Source organism: Drosophila simulans, chromosome X, assembly GCF_016746395.2.
Source record: "Drosophila simulans strain w501 chromosome X, Prin_Dsim_3.1, whole genome shotgun sequence".
Classification (NCBI taxonomy): Eukaryota; Metazoa; Arthropoda; class Insecta; order Diptera; family Drosophilidae; genus Drosophila; species Drosophila simulans.
In genome coordinates this window covers 6,758,321-6,781,799 of record NC_052525.2, presented here as the reverse complement: position 1 = coordinate 6,781,799, position 23,479 = coordinate 6,758,321, and the positions used below count along the sequence as shown (strand labels likewise).

Here is a 23,479-nt window from a genome sequence, read left to right as displayed (position 1 = left end):
GAAAATTCCGATAGGTTCCCAGCAGCAGGGAAAGCAAAAGCAAAGTCAAAAGCTGCAGAATCAGAATCAGGAACACGAGCAACTAAACTACCTGACATCAACCTCGGACATTGACAATGCGCCCTCTGAGGTTTTGACATGGCTGCTCCATTCGTCCATGGTATTGAGATGTCATCGGGATTCAAACACACCGACCCGGCCAACAAGCTAACGAGTCCCGGCTTTTGGCTTTTGGGTTTTGGACTTACATAATTAGAGGCAACAAGTCGGGCCAAAAGACCAAGAGCCGAGTGAGTTTGTCCAGACCAGACGATTACACGCGCTGCCCATGTAATGGGGCCATGTTCAAGCTCATCTGATTGAAATGCCAAAACAACTGACACAGCGACCGCGGCCAAGGACCCCATATACTTAATACTCAGCCCCATGACATCCACATCCACATCCACGAAAATGGTGGGAAGCTAGGGAGATTCTCCACGAGAGCAACTCACCTGGAAATAGAGAGAGAAGGGAGAAGTTTCACAATTAGTAAGGGTGTTTATATTAGACCGAAAATAGGGAAATGTAATTTGTGTTAGGCATCCTTATATTATCTACAACTCCCTTCCTATGAACTTGAAAACTGGGCAAACTTTTACTTGGACCACAGGGCGAGAAAGGCTTTGGCATCTGGAGGGCTCAAAGCTCAGGTGTGTGTCATTAAGATTCTCCCACGCATTCAGTGTCAGGTCTGAAGTGGCCGCCTGGCCAAGATCTCAAGCCCCCAGTTGGCCCCTAAAAAACAAAAACAAAAGAGAAAACAAAAACAAGCCCAGCTAAAACAAAGGCAATTGGACCTGGTCTGGTTCAGATCGCTTTGGTTTGCTTTGGTTCGGTTTGGGTTTGGGCTTAAGTTTTAGTTCACCTTAGAGTTCTGAGTCTCTGGGACCGGTTTTGCGGTTCTTGCGGCTCTCGTTGCTCTTGCCGCTCTGCTGTTTGTTTGTTTGTTGCAATAAAATGAAACGTAAATGAAATCTATTGTATTCCATATGAATAATGAGACAATTTTAATAATTTATAGACAACTTTCGGTTAACCGCAATAAGCTCAGCCCCAGACTCCAAGTGAGACAATGGACAAGAGCTGAAGATTCCGCATCCCCACCGCAAAAAACAAAAAAAAAAAAAAAGAAGAAAAAGAGTTCGATGATCCTACAACTCGGATATGGATATATATATATAAATATATAGTGGCGTATATATATGTAGGGTTTCTCAATCTGTTTTCGCTCTATGCAGTTCATCGTTAGCCGTGATAACAAATCGCGATTGGCATCGCTTCCGATCGATCGCAAAGACAAAGACAAAGGTGAGAAAACTTTGGCCCTGAGGTCTGAAGCCTCAAGTCTGAAGTCTGTAGTCTTGGGTCTGGAAATATGGATGAGTCTCGGGAGTGGAGCGTGGACCATTCATTCATTCATTCATGCAGCCAGCCAGCCAGCCATCCAGCCATTCATTCATTGACCGCAAGACCCGCAGGCCAGGGCATATAGCCAATCGTTTGTAATTGTATCTGTCGCAGCAATAAGTCAAAGTTGTCTCAACTCCCTTGCAAGTTGCAACATTGCAACTTCGTAGCTCTCTGGAGGATTGAAGAAATAAGGTAAGATGCACTCGAATGTGGCCCGTGGTCCAGGGTCTCAGTTACATTACTGGTTACACGATCCCCACCTCGATTTGCCTTCTGGTATTGTTTTATGGCTTGGCTATTAGCCGATGGCGATGGCGAGGAAGAGCTAATCTCCTCCAGCCACAGGGCGAATGGTCAGGAGTTCCGTCTGGTGGCAATTAAATGGCTTCAGGGCACGGGCGATGCCACGGGCACAAGTGAGAGGATGCTGATGTATACCTTTATTTATAGGATGCATTGCGGTTGCTATCTGGCGAAGTGCGAATACCAACGACACGAATATTCCATCCCGGGTTAATTATGGTAATCGATTCTATCAACTTGAAGATATACTACATATGTTATGTATAAATATTCAATATAACTTCGATACCATTTCCACTTTCTGTAAAGTTCGAAATGTTTTTAATAAATACTTAATTCCTGAGCGCCTTACTCCGTTTGCGGAATCACTCAAGACATGGGCTTACATACATTTACCAAAATTGCCGAATGGGCGGAGTCCCGAACCGGACTCACATACGAATAATATACACACATACAATATATACCACACATCCCCACTGACCGCTCAAGCCCATTCGTCCAGTTCCACATCCATCTGAAACTCAAACTCAATCGCCACTAGCCACGGGTTTTTTGGGCCCCAACCCCGGGGGCGTTATTCGCATCCCTTGTGGACAACACACAACTCCGGCCAAAATCAATAGCGCCCCAATGTCGGGTTATGTTTGCTCGTAGGGGGGGTTCTTCAGTGGGCTGCTTTCGGTGGGTGGTTGGGTGTTTGCTTCTAGATTGGAGCAGCGCAGGTCCTCTCGTTCGGACTCGAACTACAAGTGGAAGTTGAAGTCGAACTCGGACAGCCGGATTCTACACTTAAACGATGTGCAATGCCGATGAAGATGAGGCAAAGTGGGTGGTTCAGGATGGTTTGCGATGGTGGTCCAGGGTGGTTCGGTGGTTCTGCAACTGCTGCTGGTGAAACCAAGAAACCCGCCAGGGACAGACGCCGACCAAATGTGGCCGATGACGTTGATAGTACACGTTCCAGATGCACATACATACATATATTTGCAGGCCCGCTCCTTCCCTCCCCCACGAGGATACAGATACATATGTGCTGGCTTGGAACTGCAGGCGAGTCCTTCGAATCCTTCCTCCCCAGGGCAACAATAAAAACTTGAATTTTGTTGATTTTATTTGCCGGCTAGGAGGTTTTTGGTATCCAGCTACGTAGGACACAGCTCCATATCCACAGCTCCATACTTGTACGTTCTCATTCCTTGCTGCCTGGCAACGGTTCTCCGGGAATCGCCCAACTTGAACTTTATGCGCTGCGGCTGAGTGATTCGTGTTGGAGTCGAGTCGAGTCGAGTCGGGTCTCCTCTTTTGCTACCCAAACTTATATCCTCACAAAAGTGGACCTTGGACGATGTCTGGCGGAGAGACATCGACTCCGGACTGCAGGACTCCATCCATTTCCATTCCCATTCCCGTTCTGAAAACAGCTCGCCCATCGAACGCCCAACTCCATCTGCAGATGACTAGATAGCACGCGTCGTTTTTGCCACTTATTGGACAGTCTCCAGTATCCCGGATCCAGGATCCGAGACTCAGACTCAGACTCAGGACCAGACTTCTACCGCGGCCCCCAGCCGAGGAGGATGTTATGTATTTGCTGTCCATGTTACCCCACCGATTTCCAACCCAAAAAGAGGGGGTTTATAGCCAGACTGCTGACTGCAATTTGGAGAACTTAACCGCAACTGGCAGCTGAAAGGGGGCTGCGAGGCAGGGAGGCGAGGGGAATCGGGAGGAGCAGGACACCGCAGGGCAGGACACAAATTGCGAACAAATGAAAGTAGCGAAAACGTTCGACTGGAGCGGCGGATCCGCTGCACAGCAAGAAATAAACGACCAGATTTTAATTGGGATTTTTGCGGCTTCATTAGAATCAGAGATTATTCGTACGAATATTTTTGACGCTTTGCGTATTCATTTGACTTATACACCTAGTTGAACCTACTAACACTGTACTAAGTCTATATTAGAAGTCACAAAATCCCCCGAAATAAGAACTGAATATTTCTCAGTGCCTTTCCGGTTGTACATGTGTTCTTCTGCTGTGGGTCTTAGTTTGCTCCTGTTTCTGTTGCAGTTTCTGTTTCAGATGCCTTCGACTTCCGCCTTCACCTCCTCTATTTTCAATCTTCTGCCATCATCGGGCTTCGTTTTTTCGGCAGTTAAACTGGAGGTCAAGAGAGCACTGTAAGCCATGAATCGCACCAATCTGCTGACACATCCTTCTGGTTTTCTAAAGGATACACTTTGGCAATTCCCTTCTGCTGGTAGGGAGTTTGTATATTATTCTCCAAAAATGATTTGAATCGGTAGAATATTATATTTCTTGGTATTTTCGTAACAGTTATTGAAAAGCGAAGCTTTCTTGTTTCCATTCCTCCAGTTTCTTGTTAGCCATTAGCTATTTGCTCTCCACTCTTTCCCTTAACCCTCACATGCCCTCACTTAACCCCCCAGCAGGTCTTGCCTTTTAAGCCAGTCACAGCTGCCATATTCAAATGTGCGGTTTGGCACTCTTCAATTTACAACAAATCGTTCAAAACAACAGCAACAACACCATAAATCACACACATTCTGGGCAACCATACACACGCACATGCACACATGGGGATAAATGCATATGTAAATGTAAATAGAGTGAGTTGGATCCTCTGCTTGCATTTTCTTACACACAATTGTCTCTTTTCTTTGGCCTCGCACAATGCAAAAGTGGGCGGTGCAAAAAGGGGGCGGCGGTCCTGGGTGCTTTTGGCCTTTTGTGAATTGGTGTCCAAGCGTTTTATGTTTCAATTATGCGCAACTTGCGCCCAACAATAGCGCTCTGCCTCCGCCTCTGCCGCTTCTCCGCCTCAAATGAGGCTGTAAAAGGACCAAGAGACCAAAAGGATCCACCACCTTCATCATTTGCGCTCCTCCGTTTCCCTTGGCTTTCCATCTTTCTCTGAATCTGTATCTGTAGCCGTACCCATGGCTGTCTGTGTGTTTGTTGATGCATAAATTCCCTCCACATATGCAGCCACATCACTCATACGCACACGCACGCACACACAGACACATAGAAGTGTATGTTCTCGTCCTGCAGGAAGTTTCCCATGTGCTATTTTCGCAGAAAGAAGAGGCCCTTGCACTTTGTGGCCCGAGCTCTCTTGGAAACTGGCCAGAACCGGCGGCTAAGTTGGCAACAGTTCACCAAGTCCAACTGGGAATTCAATTAGGAACCTCCGACTTCCCGAGGTCAGCACAACTCATATTTTTTAAGGACTTAGGATCTTCTTTCGAACAGCAATTACATAGAATTTATGCTGATGTGCAGAAACAATTAAAAAATTCACATTTCTGGTTGTTTTATATGTATAAATTTAAATATAAGCAAGTTCATTGGGGTTAAAGGGCACAAACAGAATTTCTTTGAATTTCGATCTAGACCAGTCGAGCACTTTAACCCTTTACTTCTTCAGCCAATCAAGTTTTGGGACTTCAAGCTGTGACTGGAACTTAAAGATGTAGTTTTCTCTATTGTTTGTTGTAAAACGAATTTTTTGTAGGCATACCAAAATGGCGTTTTGACTTTCGAGCTTGTTTCAGTGTGCGTGGAGCAGGGCAGAGCAGAGCAAGCTGCGCAGTCGCAATAGCAAAATCGCAAAATCTCAATCGAAAATCGCAGACGATGACGATGCTGTGGCCAAGCCCAGAAAGAGACGGTGCGATCGGGCAGTAAGTGGGTGTGAGTGGGACAGAGGACGAGAGACCGCTGGGCTTGGCCCGAGTTTTATATTTTTTTCCCATTTTACGTTGGCTTTATCAAGGTCTGGCCAATCAAAAAGTCCAACGACACAGACGCACACGCCAAATGGAGAAAGAGTGGGCAGATCTCCAGAAAGAGAGGGCTATACCGTGAGCGAAAGAGACGGGGAGACGTGGAGAGCGCGAGAGGGGGACAGCGGCGATCGACAAACAGACAGGTGTGAAGCAGTTTTAGCTTTTTCAGTCAAGACAATAACAAATATCGTAATACAGTTGCAGATAAGGCAGTTCGAGGGTATCAAGAAAGGGTGAGGTACTCGTAAACCTGTTGTTGTTGTGGTTGTAGTTCCCCCAACCGATATTCTCCATCTCTCTCACGCGCTCGCTCACACACCCGATCGCCAACGAAGACGCCACCGATCGACACGAAGGCGAATCGGGCCCGAACCGGTACGAAAACGGTCAAAAAAGCCAAAGCCAAAGCCCCAAAGCCCCCCGAGTAAATAAGTTATCAGCAGAATTGTAACTGGAAACTGAATGAATAAATAAAAAAAAAGGGGAGGCGTCAACAAAAGCAAAAGCCAGCAATGCGAAGCAGAGCACAGCGAACGGATAATAAAGATCAGAGCGCGTCTTTGGGGATCGAGGAGAGAATCTACAGTGAAAAATATGATTGTTTTCAAATGAGTACTATAAGTTTAATACAAAGATTCCTCTTTCAACTTTAAGCTTAAGATGGCATTTGGCATAGCAAATTTAGCACTTGGGATTAATGCATTTCATTCTATAATTATTCATAATAAGTGAAATATTTATTTGCTTTTACGTTGAGATCCAATAATAACGTTAACCCCTTTTGAAAATAAATCTATTCAAATGTAATATTGCACATTTTTAAACATTGTTTTCTGTGTAGAAACCGTTGATTGGAGACTGCAGAGAGCCACTTACGCACACCAATAGAGAGTGGGCTGGAAAAAGGTGGAGAAGTGGTAGATGGGGGCCTGCAAAAGGGGCTGGGAAAGAGTTGGGGAAGAGGTGGGGTAGCGCAGCGAATGGCGAGCAAGCGAATCAAGAATCGAGAAAAGAGGCAATTGAAACGCAGCAAAACGCACGCGTGCCTAAGGAAAATGAAACCGAGACGCATTTATACATATATTGGGATGGGCAAAATCAGATAGTCACTATAGGCGGCTATGACATATGTATGACTCTATATGCTTCTCAAAGAAGCTGTATTTGGCAATATGGAAAGGAATAGTTGTAAGTTTAAAGATCTATAAACAGAGATTTCACTTTCTTGACAAACGATTTGGATAAAGCTTATTAACAATTAAACAAGCATTATAGATTCTAAGTCACTATTTGCTGATTCTTTTCTTTCAAGATGGTAAAATATAAAAGTTTGACACAAAACCCAATTTAAGTTGTAATACTTCTAAAGAGTACAGCTTTAAATTTCTCCGAATTAAGGCGAGTATTTTATGTGAAAATCTCCGCATGTCCCACTTGCACCCACAGGAAAAAGTCAATACACCACGGCTCCTCCTTCGCCAGTTCTTTCCATTTTTTCCATTCCCGGGGGAGGGATATCAGCCAACATCGTCCAACGCATCGCAGCCATCCCAGCTGCATATCGCCTTCGATGACTCCGGATCCAGCTCCACTTTAAGGTGTGCAATGCAATGTGACAATGGCATCTTAATGATAATAATTATGCTGATAAGATGCGTGGGGCTCAGGGAGAGAAAGATGACGGGGGAAACGGGATTGGGGATTGGGGAATGGGGCATGGGGCATCCATCCAAGCGCTGATATAAATCGCTGGCAAACGGAAATGGGGAGTGCCGTGGACCCAAAGAACCATCGCATGCATTTGAGGTGGGGTTCCCCTCGAAAACCTCTGGTTGTCCCCCCGTTTTTGAAATCCCTCTAGAGACCTCAATCTTTATGTTCAGAGGCCTTTGATTGATTTATTTATTTGTGCCGGGGCAACGCACATACGGATTTTGGATTGGGATTCGCATCTTGGTTTCGTTTTAAATCGGTAATCATTGAATTAAATTATGCCGGGGCGAAACACGAAATGAGAGACGGAGAAGAGGCCAAGATTCATCCATCCATCCATCCATCCATCTGGAGGTACATATATTCGTCCAAGCCTTTTGGCCGCACCCACACCCACAACCTGGAGTACGACAGCAATCATCGAGGAGGAGTTGGTCACATGCCAAAATCATCCAGAAACAACAGCAACCCAGCCAGCATCTCCATCTCCATCTTCAGCTCATTGGCTGTGAAGTTTTTATTGAATTCGCTGCCAAAACACCCACATGGCCCACGGTGTAGAATCCAAAATCTGAGATCCCAAATCCAAATCCGAAAATTGTTACCAATATACGAGGGGCTACAGTGGCGCTATGAAATTTATAGTGATCCGAGTTAATTACATATTGGGTAAAATTTAAATTTACATTTAAAGAGAAATCCAATAACAATAACTACATGGCAGACTTTTAATAATTTCATGATATTTCACTATTGTAACCCGAACGAGAAGCACAATTGCGGGACGCACTGTACCCCGACTTATAGATGGGTGTGTGCACCGACTGGGTTCGACTTCTCGGGGGATCGGATCGGAGGTTTCGAGGTTTTGGAGGTCCGGCAATCCAACGGATTGCGTGGGCTTTGCATTTCCAATCTGCTCTTTGGCGCTTTGGTCGCCCGAGCTATTTATAAACGCAATGAATGAGCAAACGGATCAATGAATGAGCTAGTGCGCTGAGCCAGCAAAATAATAATTGCTTGGCTCAATTAAAAACAAAGAAACGACGAAGACCAAGACCCCATGCCGAAACTATCTGAGCGGGGGAAAGGAGAAGACAAAAGACCGTCAACATAGAGCTTTGGAGGCTTCTTCGCGCTTCCTTCCTCTGTGGTCTTCGGGTTTCATTGGATTTCTTCAGATTTCTTTGGGTCTCTTCAGGCTTCTTTGGATCTCTTTAGATTTCTTTGGGTTTCTTTGACACTGCGTAGGCGCTGCCAAGCCCGTGGATCTTAATGAATGACTGCCACGGCCCGAAACTAATCACGCTGCAGCTTCTCTTCGTCGTCGAGGCAGCAAACCCAGCCCCGCCCATCTTTTGCGCAGCTGAGTTATTTGATCTTGGCCTAATTTATGCAAAATAATTATTTCATTTTTTACCCGGCAATAATTTTGGGTTTTTACCCGCTTTTCTTGAGCTGGGGGATCTTCCGCATTTCCGGTTCGCTTTTGGCACGTGCTTCAAGGGGATGGGAGAGCAGATGTGCTGGTATTAGTAAACAAAAAACAAGCCATGGAAAACCCATTGAAATTTTCGTTCGCGCCTAGGCAAATTTGTAGCGCGTGCGCAGGCAGAAAAGGGGGCGGCGGTGGGCGGCGGGGGCGTGGCAGGATACTCCACCCCATCATCACTCACAGTCAGATGTTCGCCTTCGAACATTTTGCGGTTTGTTTTGCTCGCCGGCTACGCGTTAAATAAAAGAAAAGCAAAAAAAAAAACAAGCAAACGAAAGAAAAGCGAGAAAAAGAAATCGTGTTTGCAGAGACACAAAAAGGGGGGAAAATTGGAGGGTGGCGCTTTAACTATGACAAAGGTGCCAAGTTCTGCCGCACCAGCCAGCCACCCTGCGTTCGCCATTGAAAGTGAAAAGTTTGCCAAAGTGCGGGGCGGGACGTCATAAAAAAAAGTACAAAAAAAAAATAAAAGAAAAGCCGGCACACAAAAAATCGAGAAAAACCCCGAAGAAAATGCGCGTCAAAACAAACGCAGGCAAAAGAGTAAAAGATTCATTAACTTGTTAGCTTCTGTTTCAAGTCATTTTCTGGGATTCCCCGTTTTACTTGGGTTTTTTTTTATGTTAGCTCTTGGTAAAGGTTAAGTATACGCCAAGTTGGCTATCCAAATAAAATAATTATAAGTGAATTAGGCGGAATTAAAGTCTGCAGTTTGTACAACAATTTTATTATTTTAAAATATTTGCTTTTAGATTATTTCGCTTCGTAAAAGTGTTTTACTTCAACGATATTTTTTACCATGGTGCAGCAGTCCTACGAAGTCCAAAATAAATTTAATGCTAGTTAGTAATGCCACTATTCTTTTTTTAAGCATTTCACCTATTAGATTTTATTCACACCTCTATGAGTTCCCTGCTTGTAAAGTGAAAAACTGAACTGAAAAATCTGAAATGCAAAGCTGGTTAATAAAAGTCAGCGAATAATAACCAAGCATTCACACTTATTCACTTTATGCGCGCTTTATGTGTCGGTGAAAAACTTTAAAAATTAAAAAAGTCGGCAAACAAAAACCGAACAAAAGCCGAAAAGCGAGTGGAAAACAAAGGCTGGTGCAAAACAATTCAGTGAAATATGAATGCAGAAAGAGGGAGGACTCCCAGGGCAGCGAGAGGACACACACAGGACTCGCAGGACTTGCCAGGACATGCAGGGCTGGCCAAAACGGATGCACCTAGCGAGACAGTTTGGACCAAGTCCTGCGGATCAGAGCTTCCATTTCCAGATTCAGTCGCCGTCTGATTCTCAGACTCGCCGCAGCGGAAGTAACTCGCTGAGCGCTGTTGTGGCTGATTATGCTGCCAGTGGCAGTAGGGAAAAGGGCTCACAAAGGGGTTTAACAGGGGGATTTTCAGTGGGTTTCCAGTGGGGGTTTCATATACATACGTAGGTAAGGGGGAACTGGTGTCTGGACCATGTGAGCGACGCTGGCGTCTCTCCCGCTGAGCAGCCCAGAACGGGCCAGTTTCAATTTATATCCGCCATGTCCTTGCCCCCCGCGAGCATTCAAATGCAGCACTTTTCTACACCGAAAGAAAAATAAATAGGGGAAAACCAAAGAAACTGTATATGACATCTATGCATCCAGCTGCAAAATCAAAATTCTTATGGTCTGATTTGCTTGACTTCTGTTTTATAGATACAACCTAAAGGTAGCAAATAGTTTTGGGCAGTAGTTTCCAGCATATCTCATTGCTATATCTGTGAACAGTTTAATTATACATAAATACGAGAGTTGGCATTCAGCCCGAGGTCCTTTTCCCCTACCCCCTACCGCCCCCCTTGGGAGCCAACATCCAAAACTGTTTGGCCGCAGCTGGACAAAAGTTTGACGTCCACATGACGACACGTTGACACTGCGGGTGCAGGACCCTCGGGGAGTGGGCGGTTTCCGGGGTGGGGGTATCAGTGGCAGGGGCACCTCTGTTATTTGTTATAACAATTGCAAACGGCTGAAAACGCGAGGAGGACGTTTCCATGGCAAACAGGAGCAGGATAACAAAAAAGGCGGCAGCGGTCGCCTGGTCGGTCGGTCGCTCATTTAATGGACACTGTTTGGTCGATAATCAAATTAAAAGAAAGCCCAGGTACAAAAAAGGCAAAAGCTAAAAATGGCACGGGAAAAAAAGAGCCAAGGAAAACAAGAGCAGGCGCCAGGACGACCGTGAGATGTCCACCCATCGATGAAAAGTAAATTATCAAGCCCCCGGTCGGTCAGTCAGCGAGGGGTTAAGGGTTAACAGCGGGTTAAGTGTGGGCACGTGGGCAGGTGCAATCGGTAGACCCAAAAGCGTGCCGCTCGATTACCGCTGACCATACATATATGAATGCAATATCGAACCCCGTGCCTCGTCAGGATGTTTGTTCACCCAAGCTCAACGGTCTGCAGGATATGCAGGAATTAACTGGCCGACAGCTGAACTTATTGTTTAATCGAATATTGTAATTGCCATCAATTCATTGATTAGTTCGGTTTTTTCTTTTGGGTTCAATGCTTGAATTGGGAATACACTTATGGCGTGGCTTAGAAACCAAGTCCAATTAGACTGTCAAGTTTAGAAGATCTCCCGACTTTTCACCCCTCTGGTATTTTTTTTCTTCAGCTCCCCACCCACTTTAGGCACTCTCAATAACTTGTTGTACATGAACATTGCGACTTGTTCTCGGAAATTACTCATCAGGCCAGAATTGTCCCACCCTACACCCCCTTTAACCCATGTTTCCGATAAGAGGAGCACCGCCCATGGGCGGCATGACGAAATGCTGTAAAACTCATATTGTTGTTTTTGTTGCTTGCGGAGATCAAAAAGATTCCCACTGCCACGAAAAATGTCAACAAGCGAAAAAGAAGTATCGTAATGGTTTGGGGCGTAGAAAAAAGACCGAATCGAAATTGAAATTGTAGCAATTAATTATGATAGAATGGATATTGGAGGGGCGGGGGCGCAAAGGAGGCCTAACAACAGCAATTTTGGGGACAGCAGATATCGATAAGGATGGGTAGTACCACTCCAAGTCCGATGCTCTCCATCTGGAAACAAGTCCAAGCTCCGATCGTCAGCAATTAGACCACCTCCTCTTATCACCATATATTACCTGGAAAAGAAGGGCGGCAGAGCCACCCCGCTTTGTTGATTTTGATTTGTAAGACAAATAGACCGAAAACGAATAGAAAAAAAAAACCCCAGTACAGCAAACAACTTTGCGAGCAATTAAAATTGTTTGACGACATGAGGATGGGATCGAGAGGGGCTCTTGAAGAACAAAAAAAACAAAAAAAAAAAAAAGTGGGTACCCATATAACTGGGGAGTGGGCAACTGGCCGCCGAGTCAAGTGCGTCACTGTCCACTCGCTCTGTGTCGCTATCTAGATAAGATTGATAACACTGCTTGCTCACTCGGCAAATGGAAAATCTGTGCAAAAAACGGGCCAACCGGGCCCCAAAAAAAACGAGCGAAAAAAAGTTATGACTTTATGGCCCGGGACAATCCATATTATGACAATGATATGGCCAAGCCATATGAATGCGGCCCGCTATACAAGCTTTATGACTTTACGGCCCTGATTTCCCTTTGAACTAAGCCGTTTTCCGACTCTCCACACTCGACCAACGTCCGAGAAATCGCAAAAAGCCGTAAGGAAATTTTACGGAATGACCAGGCGGAATATAAATCTTTAAAATCAGCAATTGCTGGAAACTACAGCGAGCAGCAACAAAAAAAAAACCACCTCAAATCTGAGAAATCATTGCAAAACACACCTAGGCGAGTTCTGATTTAGGTATGGCGATATCGCAGCGATAACTCGACTAGATACAAAAAGCAAAAGCAAAAAAAAAGCGAGCTAAAGGAGACCTTCCATATGGCAAATAAGATGGGTGCGGGTGTACGGCGGAGGCGTGACATGGTCTACTGATATGGCCTGACCACACGGCACATGGCTAACAAGTCCTAATTCTCGGCAAGTCATGGCAAGGCATGGATGTGTTTTGCCCCAATTTCTATAGAAATGTCCGCCCATTTAACCGATATCTACGTGGAATGTTTACTCCTGTATTAGCTTTCAAAACGAAACGTTCAATAAATATTAACCCACTGAAGATCATAGAACATTAAACACGTTTTTCTCCTCTTCACTTTAACTACAAAAACTGTAATCTATGCTATGGTTCTTAAGTACAAATCGAAAAGCGCGAGTTTTTATGAATGAATGAAATACATATATATAAATTCTAAGGCCGTCCTAAAAATAATCCATTTTCCAAGTTCTTTAGCCCATAAAAATTGCATCAACACTTGACAAAAACTTCCGTCAGCTGAAACTGAAAGCAATCCCAATCCCACTTACCTTGTGCAATTCGAACCGCGGGCATTTTAATTCTCATTTTTGTTTCCAGTTTCCGAAGGTGTTTCAAAACTTCGCAGACACAGGCACACAAACCCAGCGAAGGGCAATGTCCTGCCGATCTCCCAATTCCAACTGGGATGCCAACTTCCAATTGGCATACGTTTCTAAAGTTTTTCTAGTTATTGTTTCTTTTCTTCCTAGGCCTACTCCTCTGTAGTTATTTATATTGCACAAACCTCGTTTTTTTGGTTTCAAAAAAAAATCACACATTCACCAATTGGAATCTCTAGCTTTTAGTATCCTAATCAGACAGCTTCAGCTTGGTTTTTCGGGGCTTTTCTAGGGCTGCCATTTTCCAAAAAAAAAAAACGTATTCTTCGTACACTTGTCACTTGGTTTTTATTTCTTTTAAGACTCTTGTGATCTTTGATTTGAATTGTAGCATAGGAACCTTAAGCACGGGGACTCTTTTAATTTCTTCCTTAAAGGCTTTTTTGTTTGTTTGGCAGTTTTGTTGTTGTTGTCACAAACGCACGCGGTTTCATTTGTATAGAAAAGAAGGGAAAACCAATTGGGTTTTCGCAGGCTGTATGTTTAACCAATTGGATTTTGTATTTTTTTTTTGTTGATAACACACGCCGGAGACACTTGAAAAAAATTGCACAAAGTGTGTATAGGTATACTTTTGATTTTATTAAGTATATACCAAAATATGTTTTGGTTTTTTTTATTTGTATTATGATTTGTTTTTGTTGCCAAGTTAGTTGTATTATCGATGACCGCGACGGCTAACGGTAAATCGGCAAAAAGCGATGTTTTATTTTTGTTTTTTGTTTTGTATGTTTTGGCGGCGTAATGTAGTCTAGCGGTTAGCAGCTCCGTTTTGTGTGTGGTGCTAACGGTAACGGCGGAAGTACGCGACTACTTGCGAGGTTTTAGCGGCGAGCGCGTCTTCGCTGCCTCTGCTCTCGGCGACTTCGCTGCAGCAGCGCGGCAGCTTTTGTCCAGCGGGCAACAACAACCAGAGTGCGACAAAGCACACACACAGGCAGGCACACGCTGAAGCACGCCGCACAGCCCACACTGGCGAGCGCGAACGAACACGAGCGAACGCGTTGCAAGCGAGACGAAAGCTTGCGAGCGGCGGCAGAAGAGAGCGCCACAGCTCAGCGAGAGAGGGAGAGAGAGTGTGTGGTATGTGTGTGTGTGAGTGTTGAGAAGAGAGTGCCAACTCCAGACGCGAGCTTCTTAGGCGAACATGTCCGAACGCGACGATGTCCTGCGAGCGACTGCAGATAATTCAATTTTATTTCAGGCTTTTGCACTTTAATGCCAATCTGGCAATTTGATTTTCGGTCGACGTCAACGCCGACGCAACGCCGACGCCAACGCAGCCCTTTCCTAACGGTGTTTTTGGGTGGTGCGGTGGTGGTGGGTTGTTGTTGGGTGGCAACCGGGCGTTTGTTTATTTGCCGCCGGTCATGTGTGCGAGTTTACGGTCCTGTTCGTCTGTGTGTGTGTGTGTGTGTGCGTATGTGGGGGTGGACATCCGACACCCGTTAGCGCGCGAGAGCGAGACAACACGTGCGAGAATCGCAAAGGGGTGGTGCCGTTTTGCCGTTCAAACTGGTCACTCTGGTCAATCGACGGACGAGGACCCGGATTTACATACAGATATTTAGCTTTTGCTGCGGAAGCCAGCATTTGCAACCCTCTCGCCGGCAGGACATAAACAAGGACAACGACATATAACCACAAGTCCGCAGGCGTTTAAGGCGCGCGCGCACCTTTCCCGCTTAAAATCAAAACAATGAAAAGAACTCGGCAGAGGATCACGTAGGTGACGATACCTCATAGGCAAAAGCATATGAAAAGTTCAACAGTGAAGAAAAACTTATTTACACCCATTTGCAAAAAAAGTTAGATAATTGTATTCTTAAATAAAGAGAACCTCTAGTTTGTAATATAAATTAGAATTTGGAGATTAAACTGGAGTATAAGCTTATGTTAAGAATGGTGTTTCTATCAATGCTATCTATAAAGTAAGGACTTAAATTATGTATAACTGCTGTTTTGAGTAAAATATACATATATTTAAATTGTTTTAGTCCTCAGTAAGTGCTTAGAACCACTAATTCATTTCGCTTCTGGGAGCACAACCTCCTCGCTCGGCTGCCGAAAAGCGTCTGATGGAGGCCGTTAGCAGCTTCGCACTTATCGCTTGAGCCAACTGATGAGCCGACGAGCTTGCAACTTGCAACATGTTGTAAGCACTCGGAGATCCTCAAAGGTCACGATGGGCGGGGTGGTGGGGGTATTTCTTAGTGACAACCATGGGCCGAACTGCATCCCTGAATGAACGATCTTCTCCCCTTTTCAGTGGCCCCATCCTCACACCCCTTCAACCGCAACATCGAACATGTTGCCCACTGGACCGCCGACCCCCCTCACCCATATGCGCAAGAAAGAATCAAAGAAAACAAAAAACTGGACGCGCTCTGCCGGCGTCGCTGGCGCAGTCGACGTCGCTGTTGCCATTAATGTCAGGCTCTTTGATATGAGAATCAGCGCACTCTCACATATGAGAGCTCCAATTGTGCGCCAGTATGCGTGCGAGTCTGTGTGCGTATGTGTAGTTCTTGCAAGCGTATGTGTGTGCGAATTGTTTTTGTTGTTTTTGTTTGTGGGATGCGGGAGAAAGGGATGTGTGGGGGCTAACAATAGGGGATGGGTATGCTAGGTCCGAGTCTTACTTCAAACTGTATTCCCCACTTTACTTGCCCTATCTTAACATACATAGTATGGTTTTTTCTTTTATTTATATAAAAAATATTATATTATTAAGCTAATTTACCTGCTGAAAGATCATTTGTTTTAAGTTGTTTTTTGACCCTAATGAAATTTAAAGATAACTTTTCTGTAAAATCCCATAAAGCTGATCCCTCATTAGGTCTCCGAAGATCTCCTAGTTTTTCTATCTGCCATATATGTATGTTGCATACATATTGCCGCTTTGGCCTCACATACACATAAACACACATCAACATGCATTCAAACATACACACTCGCACGCATTTTCGCACACATATGTGGCGTCGCACACGCGCGTTCGTCATCGATTGGCTCTCGCACATTTGTTTGACACTCCCCCGCCACCCCCCTGGTCTTAACCCATCCTTCCCCACATTCCCCCACCACCCACCTGCCGCGCTCTCTCCGGTTGCACACAGGTAGCTGAGAGCAAGCGAGAGAGGGATAGAGGGTAAGGGAGAGAGCAGCAACTCAAACAGAGAGATTTCGCTGGGTAAGAGAGAGCCACCCCAAGGTGGCTGAGAAATAGTGGGAGGGGAGCTAACAATGTGTGCCACGAAGTTCCAAGGTGAGGGCTAGTGGGTGGGCCAAGGGGAGGGGGTAGGCGGAATAGGGGTCGCCGGGCATCGCCATAACTCTTATCAGTCGAACGGTAACCGCTCACATGGAATAGTCGGTCGGCGGAATGAAATGGGATGTTTGTTTGTTAAAATTACAATTTGGAGTTGTTTATGTTTGGTTTCCAATTGGGAACGGAATCTTATTTTAAAGACATTCCAAATTTATCTCACTAGTTTTCTCAGTTTTTTAACTTTTAAATAAAGCGTTACGCTTACACTATTTTCCTAGATTGTAGGTTAATTTTTCACCCGATATCTCGACTGACCTCATTCTCCATCTATAGCCGCCGAAGGCAAAACCCTGTGGGGGTGGCTACCTCTACCTCTTGAAAGGCAGTTATGCGGATGAGATTCCGATTCCAATTCCGATTCGGCGAGATCAAAGGGATCGAGTTGTTGGCAAAGTGTGGAGAGGGGGTTGGAGAGTAGCGCAATTACCCGCGAATCCGAAAGGCGAGTGCGAATTTGTCAGACTTGCGATTCGCGGCTTGAGAGGAACCTTCGCAATTGCATCGTACGCAATCATCGGGGTTACACATACATAACATATGCATGCACTGAGAAAAATGATTGCATATCTACTTTCGGAAGTAAGTTACTTCGAGGTAGAGATACTCCAGTCTTAATAGGTTGTATAAATAACGATGGTGTGTATATGCCTACGTATTTACACTAGATATATATGTCCAATAAACGATTCTGTCAGTGCATATTCTTACCTTTAATATATGCAGATGGAGGCCCGGCTCCGTCAGCTATCGATGGACGCCTGCTCTAACCGATCCGATCCGATCCATTGTCGGCGAGATGTGAGATTTTCGCTTCCATTTTAGTTATTTCTTGGCAAAAAAGCAAAACCAAAATCTGAAAATGAAAACAAAAACGAAAACTGAGAAAAAAAACACAAAAACCGCCATTAACAATAACGAAAATTGCAGAATTGCCGACAATTACAAGGGGGTGGCGATTTCGGCTGACAGGGGGGGTTTTTTCTCTCTTAAATTGCATGTGACATATGCGAGGAGGGAAAGTAAGGCAAGCGAAAAAAAAAACAACGTAAACGCAGAGGAAGCGAGGCTTGAGATTTAGAGTGCACTCCGAAAAAGTGCAGTTGCAACTGGAAGTTGCAGCAGAAGCCCGCCAGCAACAACTGCTGCATCATTATGTCAGCTGGAGGTCCTGCGGCTGCCATCCCCACCATCAAAAAGAAGACCAGAACATCCGAGGACCCGATGAGCATCACAGCATCGCAACATCAAAACATCAGGGCACCAAAACACCAGAAGTGTCGACAAATTGGCCCACAGAGCTCCGCTCAATCGGCGATCCATCATCAACGTGGCCAGCACACACTTGGCCAACGGCCAATGGCCACTTCTTAGTTCTTGGCCAGCTCCATTAGCTGCGTGATTGCCGCTCGGCTAAGTGGCCATCTAGCCAAGTGGCTAGCTACACTGAAGGAAAATCAGTTAATCCAAACTACTTAAGTAGTCATGGATAATATGTATGATTGGTTTGTTTGTTTGTACAAACAAACAGTTTTTTTCTCAGTGCATCATCCATCGTTTGATGGCCATAAATTGTTTTGGCCAACGGCTGACCATTATCACAGCTACCGGTTCTGGATTCGCCGCTATCTGCTGCAAAAGCGCCTGTATCCCTATGCTCCCTCTTTTACTATCAGTCTTTCCTCTTCTTTTTTTTTGTTGGGGGGTGCCACTCTCTCCATTATTATTCCAAGATATCTCTTTCCCAAATTCTTTTTCGACTATTAATTGTCGCGTGAACAGCTTTGTTAGATCGATTTGGGGGTCAGGCACACCAGTTGGCTACCGCTGTGTCAACCACTGGAACCACCCACTCAAGGCGCCCACCCACACCACACTGAGCCACCCGATTCGGTGGCACCGATTTCCCATTCGATTCTCAATGCCAACGGCCATCCGTTGATCGATTAAACGACCTGCTGAAAGGTGAGCGGTGGGTGGGTGGTGAATGGAGGAGTGGGCGGTCTGCAGTGAGTTAATGTCACACCAAGAAGCAGAAGAAGAAGAAGAAGTAGCGGTCCGCTCGCCAAGTTGACAAATTGTTGATTGACGCAATCCAGGCAAGAAAAAAAAAAGTAAAATAACCCAAGGAAGGCCGCGTATCCAAGGAACTGATGGCATTTTCGGGTGAGAGTTTCAAGGGTTTACTATATGCACAGGCAAAAACTGTATCAGGAATTAAGTATTACTAAGGAATATATAATTTTCCATATGAGTTAAAGCAACTTAACAAAATCAATTTATATACTAATTTCTCAAGTGATGGGGGATTTTCTGCCAGTGCTTGGATATTTAAGGAGTCGGTCTCCTTTGGTGGATTGTGGTTTTGGGACGGGGTCGCAATCACAATCGCCCGCTTGGCCGCACTTTCGACCGCCTGGCTGGGTGACTACTTCTTGTTGTTTCCGCGCACTAAACAAAGTTTATCGATTTAACAAATTTAACAACATCGGCCAGAGAAAGAGAGCGAGTGCCACATTTCGAGTCTTCCGTCCGCGTCTCAGAGTTCCTCTGCCCCAAAGGCCTCAGTCGGCTTTGTTTAGATGACCCAACAAACTCGGCTCGGCCTGTGTCCTGGCCACCCAAGTGATCGATTATACATTCGATGGCCATGAAGGCTAACAACAGGCCCGCCCTCGTCCTCACCTCCTCACGTCCTTTCGTCCTTTTGGGCCGCAAAACCACCGACTGTCCTCATTGCCTGCGGTGGTTGCCCCGGCGGACCTTGTTTTCGGCCCAATGGAAATGTGGGAGCAGGGAGCAGGAGTAGGGCCAACTAGGTGAAGGAACACCAGTGGAAATGAGGTTGTCTTTTGATTGAAACAGAGGAGTCTCATAGAATGTCCTCATATCCACTTTAAACATTAGTTCAGTAAATTATGTCACATTTAGATTTATTAAAATCTGTATCGTAAAGATCAACAGCGGCCAAGTACTTAACATCTCCAAGTACTTTAAATGTATTATATTGGGATGATTTATACCTTATTTTAGAAGATAATTTTACAAGGAGTTCGCATCTGGATTTTTCAGGCCTGGGAACCTTTCTTGACTTTACCCCCTTCGAAGCGTCGGCACTTCTTTGGGGTGAATCGGTTAATTGAAATTCCAGGACAAGTGCAATGAGTACTTGAGCCTACTTGAGAAAATATCCTGACTGGCCGCGATGTCCTAGAGTCCTGTCAGTAATCGGAGATTCCACTCGAGACCCGATACCTTTACAATCTGATCTTTTTGGAAAACGGTTGCTCGGTCTACATTCAGTTTCGATTTTCAATGCGGTTAACCAAAACGTCGGCGAAGTCGCAATCAATCACCCACTTCAAAATTTGGTACCAAAGATTTTGGAAAATATATCTATTCCATACAATATATAACATTTTAGGATGAGAAGATAAATATGTATTGCAGGAACTTAGAATTAGAAATGTTACGTCAAGGAATTTAAGTAATTTAACCACGTATATAAGTTAGATAATCTATTATTGTTTTGCAGAGCTAACTTGATACCATTTAACTTGACAAATATGAATAAAAAAAATTTCCTATGAATACTACTATTTTGACCACAAGTGTATGTGAATCAGGGGTTTACTCTTTCGCATTCAAGTGTCATTGTCTCCGTCTCGTTTTTCCCGCTGCGATGATGCGATCACTGTCCAAGTGACATTTTTTTTTGGGTAGGGATTCGAAACAGTAGCGCTTGGCCATAAATAAAACCCAGTGACAACAACAGCACTTGATATGTGATGTAGTTTGATTTGCCTGCCTTCTTGAAATTTTCGACAAAATGAAAATATTTGGGAATTAATGGAATCTCAAGTGTGTCCACAAATGGAACATTGACAAAGGCAGCCATCTTGGGCAGCAGAGTGGGGGAGATATTGGGAGATCGGTGGAGATTCGGGGAGATGCTCACATACAGCATACAGCATATAGTCATATAGCCATATAGCCATATAACATATAGTACAGCCCCACGGCCAGTCTGGCCGTTTGTCCCACGGACAAACATATGGCAGACACATGTGAGCAGCCGAACTCAACTCAGGCCAAACAACGGACCCGGGTCTCCGATCTCCGATCTGAAGACCCCGCGTATTGTTATTTTAAGCCACGCCGCCGTGTAGATCACAGATCTCGGGGATGTGGGATATACGGGGGACTTGGGGTTGGGATGCTGCTACTTATACACATGCAATACACTGGATATGCTGGATGGAACACTGTCAGTTGGCTGGCTTGACACCGACATTGGAATGGCAATGGAAAACGAAATGGTTTTTGGTTTCGGCTCGGTTCGGTTCAGTTTCAGTTTTAGAGACTCTCGCGACTCAGCGCTCCACATTTGACCAGCCCCTCCAGAACTCAAGAATCCGGGCGGGGAGAAATCGGACAGATAGACGCATCGGGAACATCAGAACATATTCATAGCAGGGGGTGAACTTGAAAATCTCGCCGTTATGCGCAAGAGATATTTATATACATTTTCACATTTATTATTTATAGGCCCAGGGATGCTACGGCTTGTTGTGGAAGTCAGAGAATAGGAACTTCTTCATAATCTGAACCTTAATGACTTTTTAGAAGGACGTTAGGTAGTTGCCTGGGCTTTTTCATAATACTAATCTTAAAAAGATTTATCATTCTGAAAATACGAAATAGTGTATCTTTCTACTTGAGCTTTGTTTAATGTCACTATTAGACCTAATCAGACATAAATCTCAAGAGTGTGTTTAAGTCTGGCTGGTCAATTCCGGAAGCTGGCTCATTCCCTGGCTTTTTGTTGCGTGAGTTGGGAACGAGGATTGAGCTGGGGGACAGCAGACTGTAGACTGGGGGACTGAAGACTGTAGACTGTAGACGGCAGGCTGTAGACCGTAGACAACCGCAGACACAGTCACGAACGAAGGGGGAGCGGCTCTTTTGGCCTGGTCTGCATTGGTTTGCTTTAGCTTTTTGGGTTTCTCTAGCCAAAAGTCGGCTTATCTTAATTGCAATATCGCTGGGATATCTCCCGATTGCAATCTGCGTGCACACAATGCGAATTTATCGGCGGGGCATAGAGCGGCCTATAGTATATACATATTTGGTATCTCTGGATCTGTCGTCGGGTCACTGCGATCTCAGTTGTGGGTGTGTAGCCGCCTCCTAAATGATGGACAGATATGACAAATGAGCTGCGATCTCCCCAACGGAGCAGGTTAGGGTATGCACAGTTCACCTGAAGCTTATTAACTCAAAAATCTTTTGTTTCGCCTTGCTCTTTAGCTTTTAAGCGACGACAACCCACGCAGTCTGCGCTATGAATTCGAATGACTTGCCCCGACCAGATCTTCCACATAATGAATGAATCGGTCCCTGGTCTATACACAGAAAAAAAAAGGAGCAACGGTATAAATTACTAAATATAACAATAAAACATGTTTTTTTTAAGGATATCGGCCGTAACTCAGCTGAAAAAGCTCGTAGAACTAAATTGCTGACTGTTTTAGGCAGCTTACAACCCCAATTAACAATCCCTATCACTTTTTAGGCGATTTTGAAAAATTAAATTTTTAACAAATTTTTTCATTTTTTTGTCATTAAAATTAACAGAAAAAAATGCCAAAAATTGTAAATTGTCCGATTTGAAAATTTTAAAAACAAATTAAAAGAAAATGAAACCACAAATTAAACGATGTATGACATTTCATGTTTGGGTCAGTATTTTCGAAGATATGGACAAAATACTCGGTTTTTTAACTTAAAATTAGCATTAACAAGATATACAATTTTGACGTAACTTTAAGTTGGTATTTTAGGTATATCTTCGTGAAAATTAGCCGCATCACTTACAGACATATGGTTTTATGATGCTAGAAACCTCAACAAAAAAAACCCTATCACTTTTGGGATGATCTGAAGAAATAAAATTTTTCACAATTTTTCGCATTTTTTATAAGGGGTAACATCATAAAAATGTGCAAAAAATGGCAAAAAATTAAAATGGCCAAACTCGAATGCAAATTGATTGGGAATGCAATTACAAGCTCAACGAGGTACAATATTCCAAATTTGAGCTATTTTTAATGTTTTTATAGCAGAAAAACACCCAAAATTAAATACTTTTTTTTTCGGTGTTTAATCTTTGGGCCTGCTATTTTATTACTATTTTTTCTACTTGCGGCCTAGCCCGACTCCAATGACAAATGGCTGGCTGACTGGCTGGCAAATGCTGTTAAGGTGGCGCATGACACCGCCGCACAACTACTGGGCCAAGTCCAACTATTTAGCCGGAGATGATTAAATATATATCCAGGGGTGGTGATGCTGGTGGTGGTGGTGGTGGTTGGTTCCCCCAGCTTTTGGGCCCACTTCCTGCTGGATTTGATCCTACACAGATCTCTTGGCCGTGCCCCACATCGATGAATATGAAATGAGTTTGTGGGCCTACTCGAATCGGTCTCGGGCTTGGGCTCGGGATCGGGATCGGAATCGGGATACCAGGTCTTATGTCTTGCTCCCATTTGGCCAGATATCGCAGCTGCTGCATCTGCACGCACTAGAGCGAGATATCCATAGGAAGATAAAGATATAGCAAACAGAGATGGGGCTATTGGGGTGCCCAAAAGCGTAGGCTGGGACAATTTTGTACTTGTAAGCGATCGCACTTTTTGGTTTTGGTTTATTATTATTTTTTTTCTCTCTCTTTCTTTTTTTGGGTGCGCCTGCCCCTCTGCACCTCAGCAAAAAGGAAAAGAAGAAGAAAAAACCCTGCCCAAGTTGGGCAATTGACGGGGCATGCCGGCCACGCCCAGCTTTCCTGGTCATCAAT

The 23,479-nt window shown here is 44.6% G+C and overlaps 1 protein-coding gene across 1 annotated transcript in view; it reads right to left on the bottom strand.

Moving 5' to 3' along the window:
• LOC6725349 (B-cell lymphoma/leukemia 11A) overlaps positions 1–14,480 on the bottom strand; it is a 44,903-nt gene extending 30,423 nt beyond the window's left edge. The window contains exon 1 of the mRNA XM_039297029.2: positions 13,185–14,480. Within this exon, the coding sequence (XP_039152963.1) occupies positions 13,185–13,221 (37 nt within the window). The 5' untranslated portion in view covers positions 13,222–14,480. The remainder of the gene's footprint in view (positions 1–13,184) is intronic.
• Between the last annotated feature and the right edge of the window lie 8,999 nt (positions 14,481–23,479).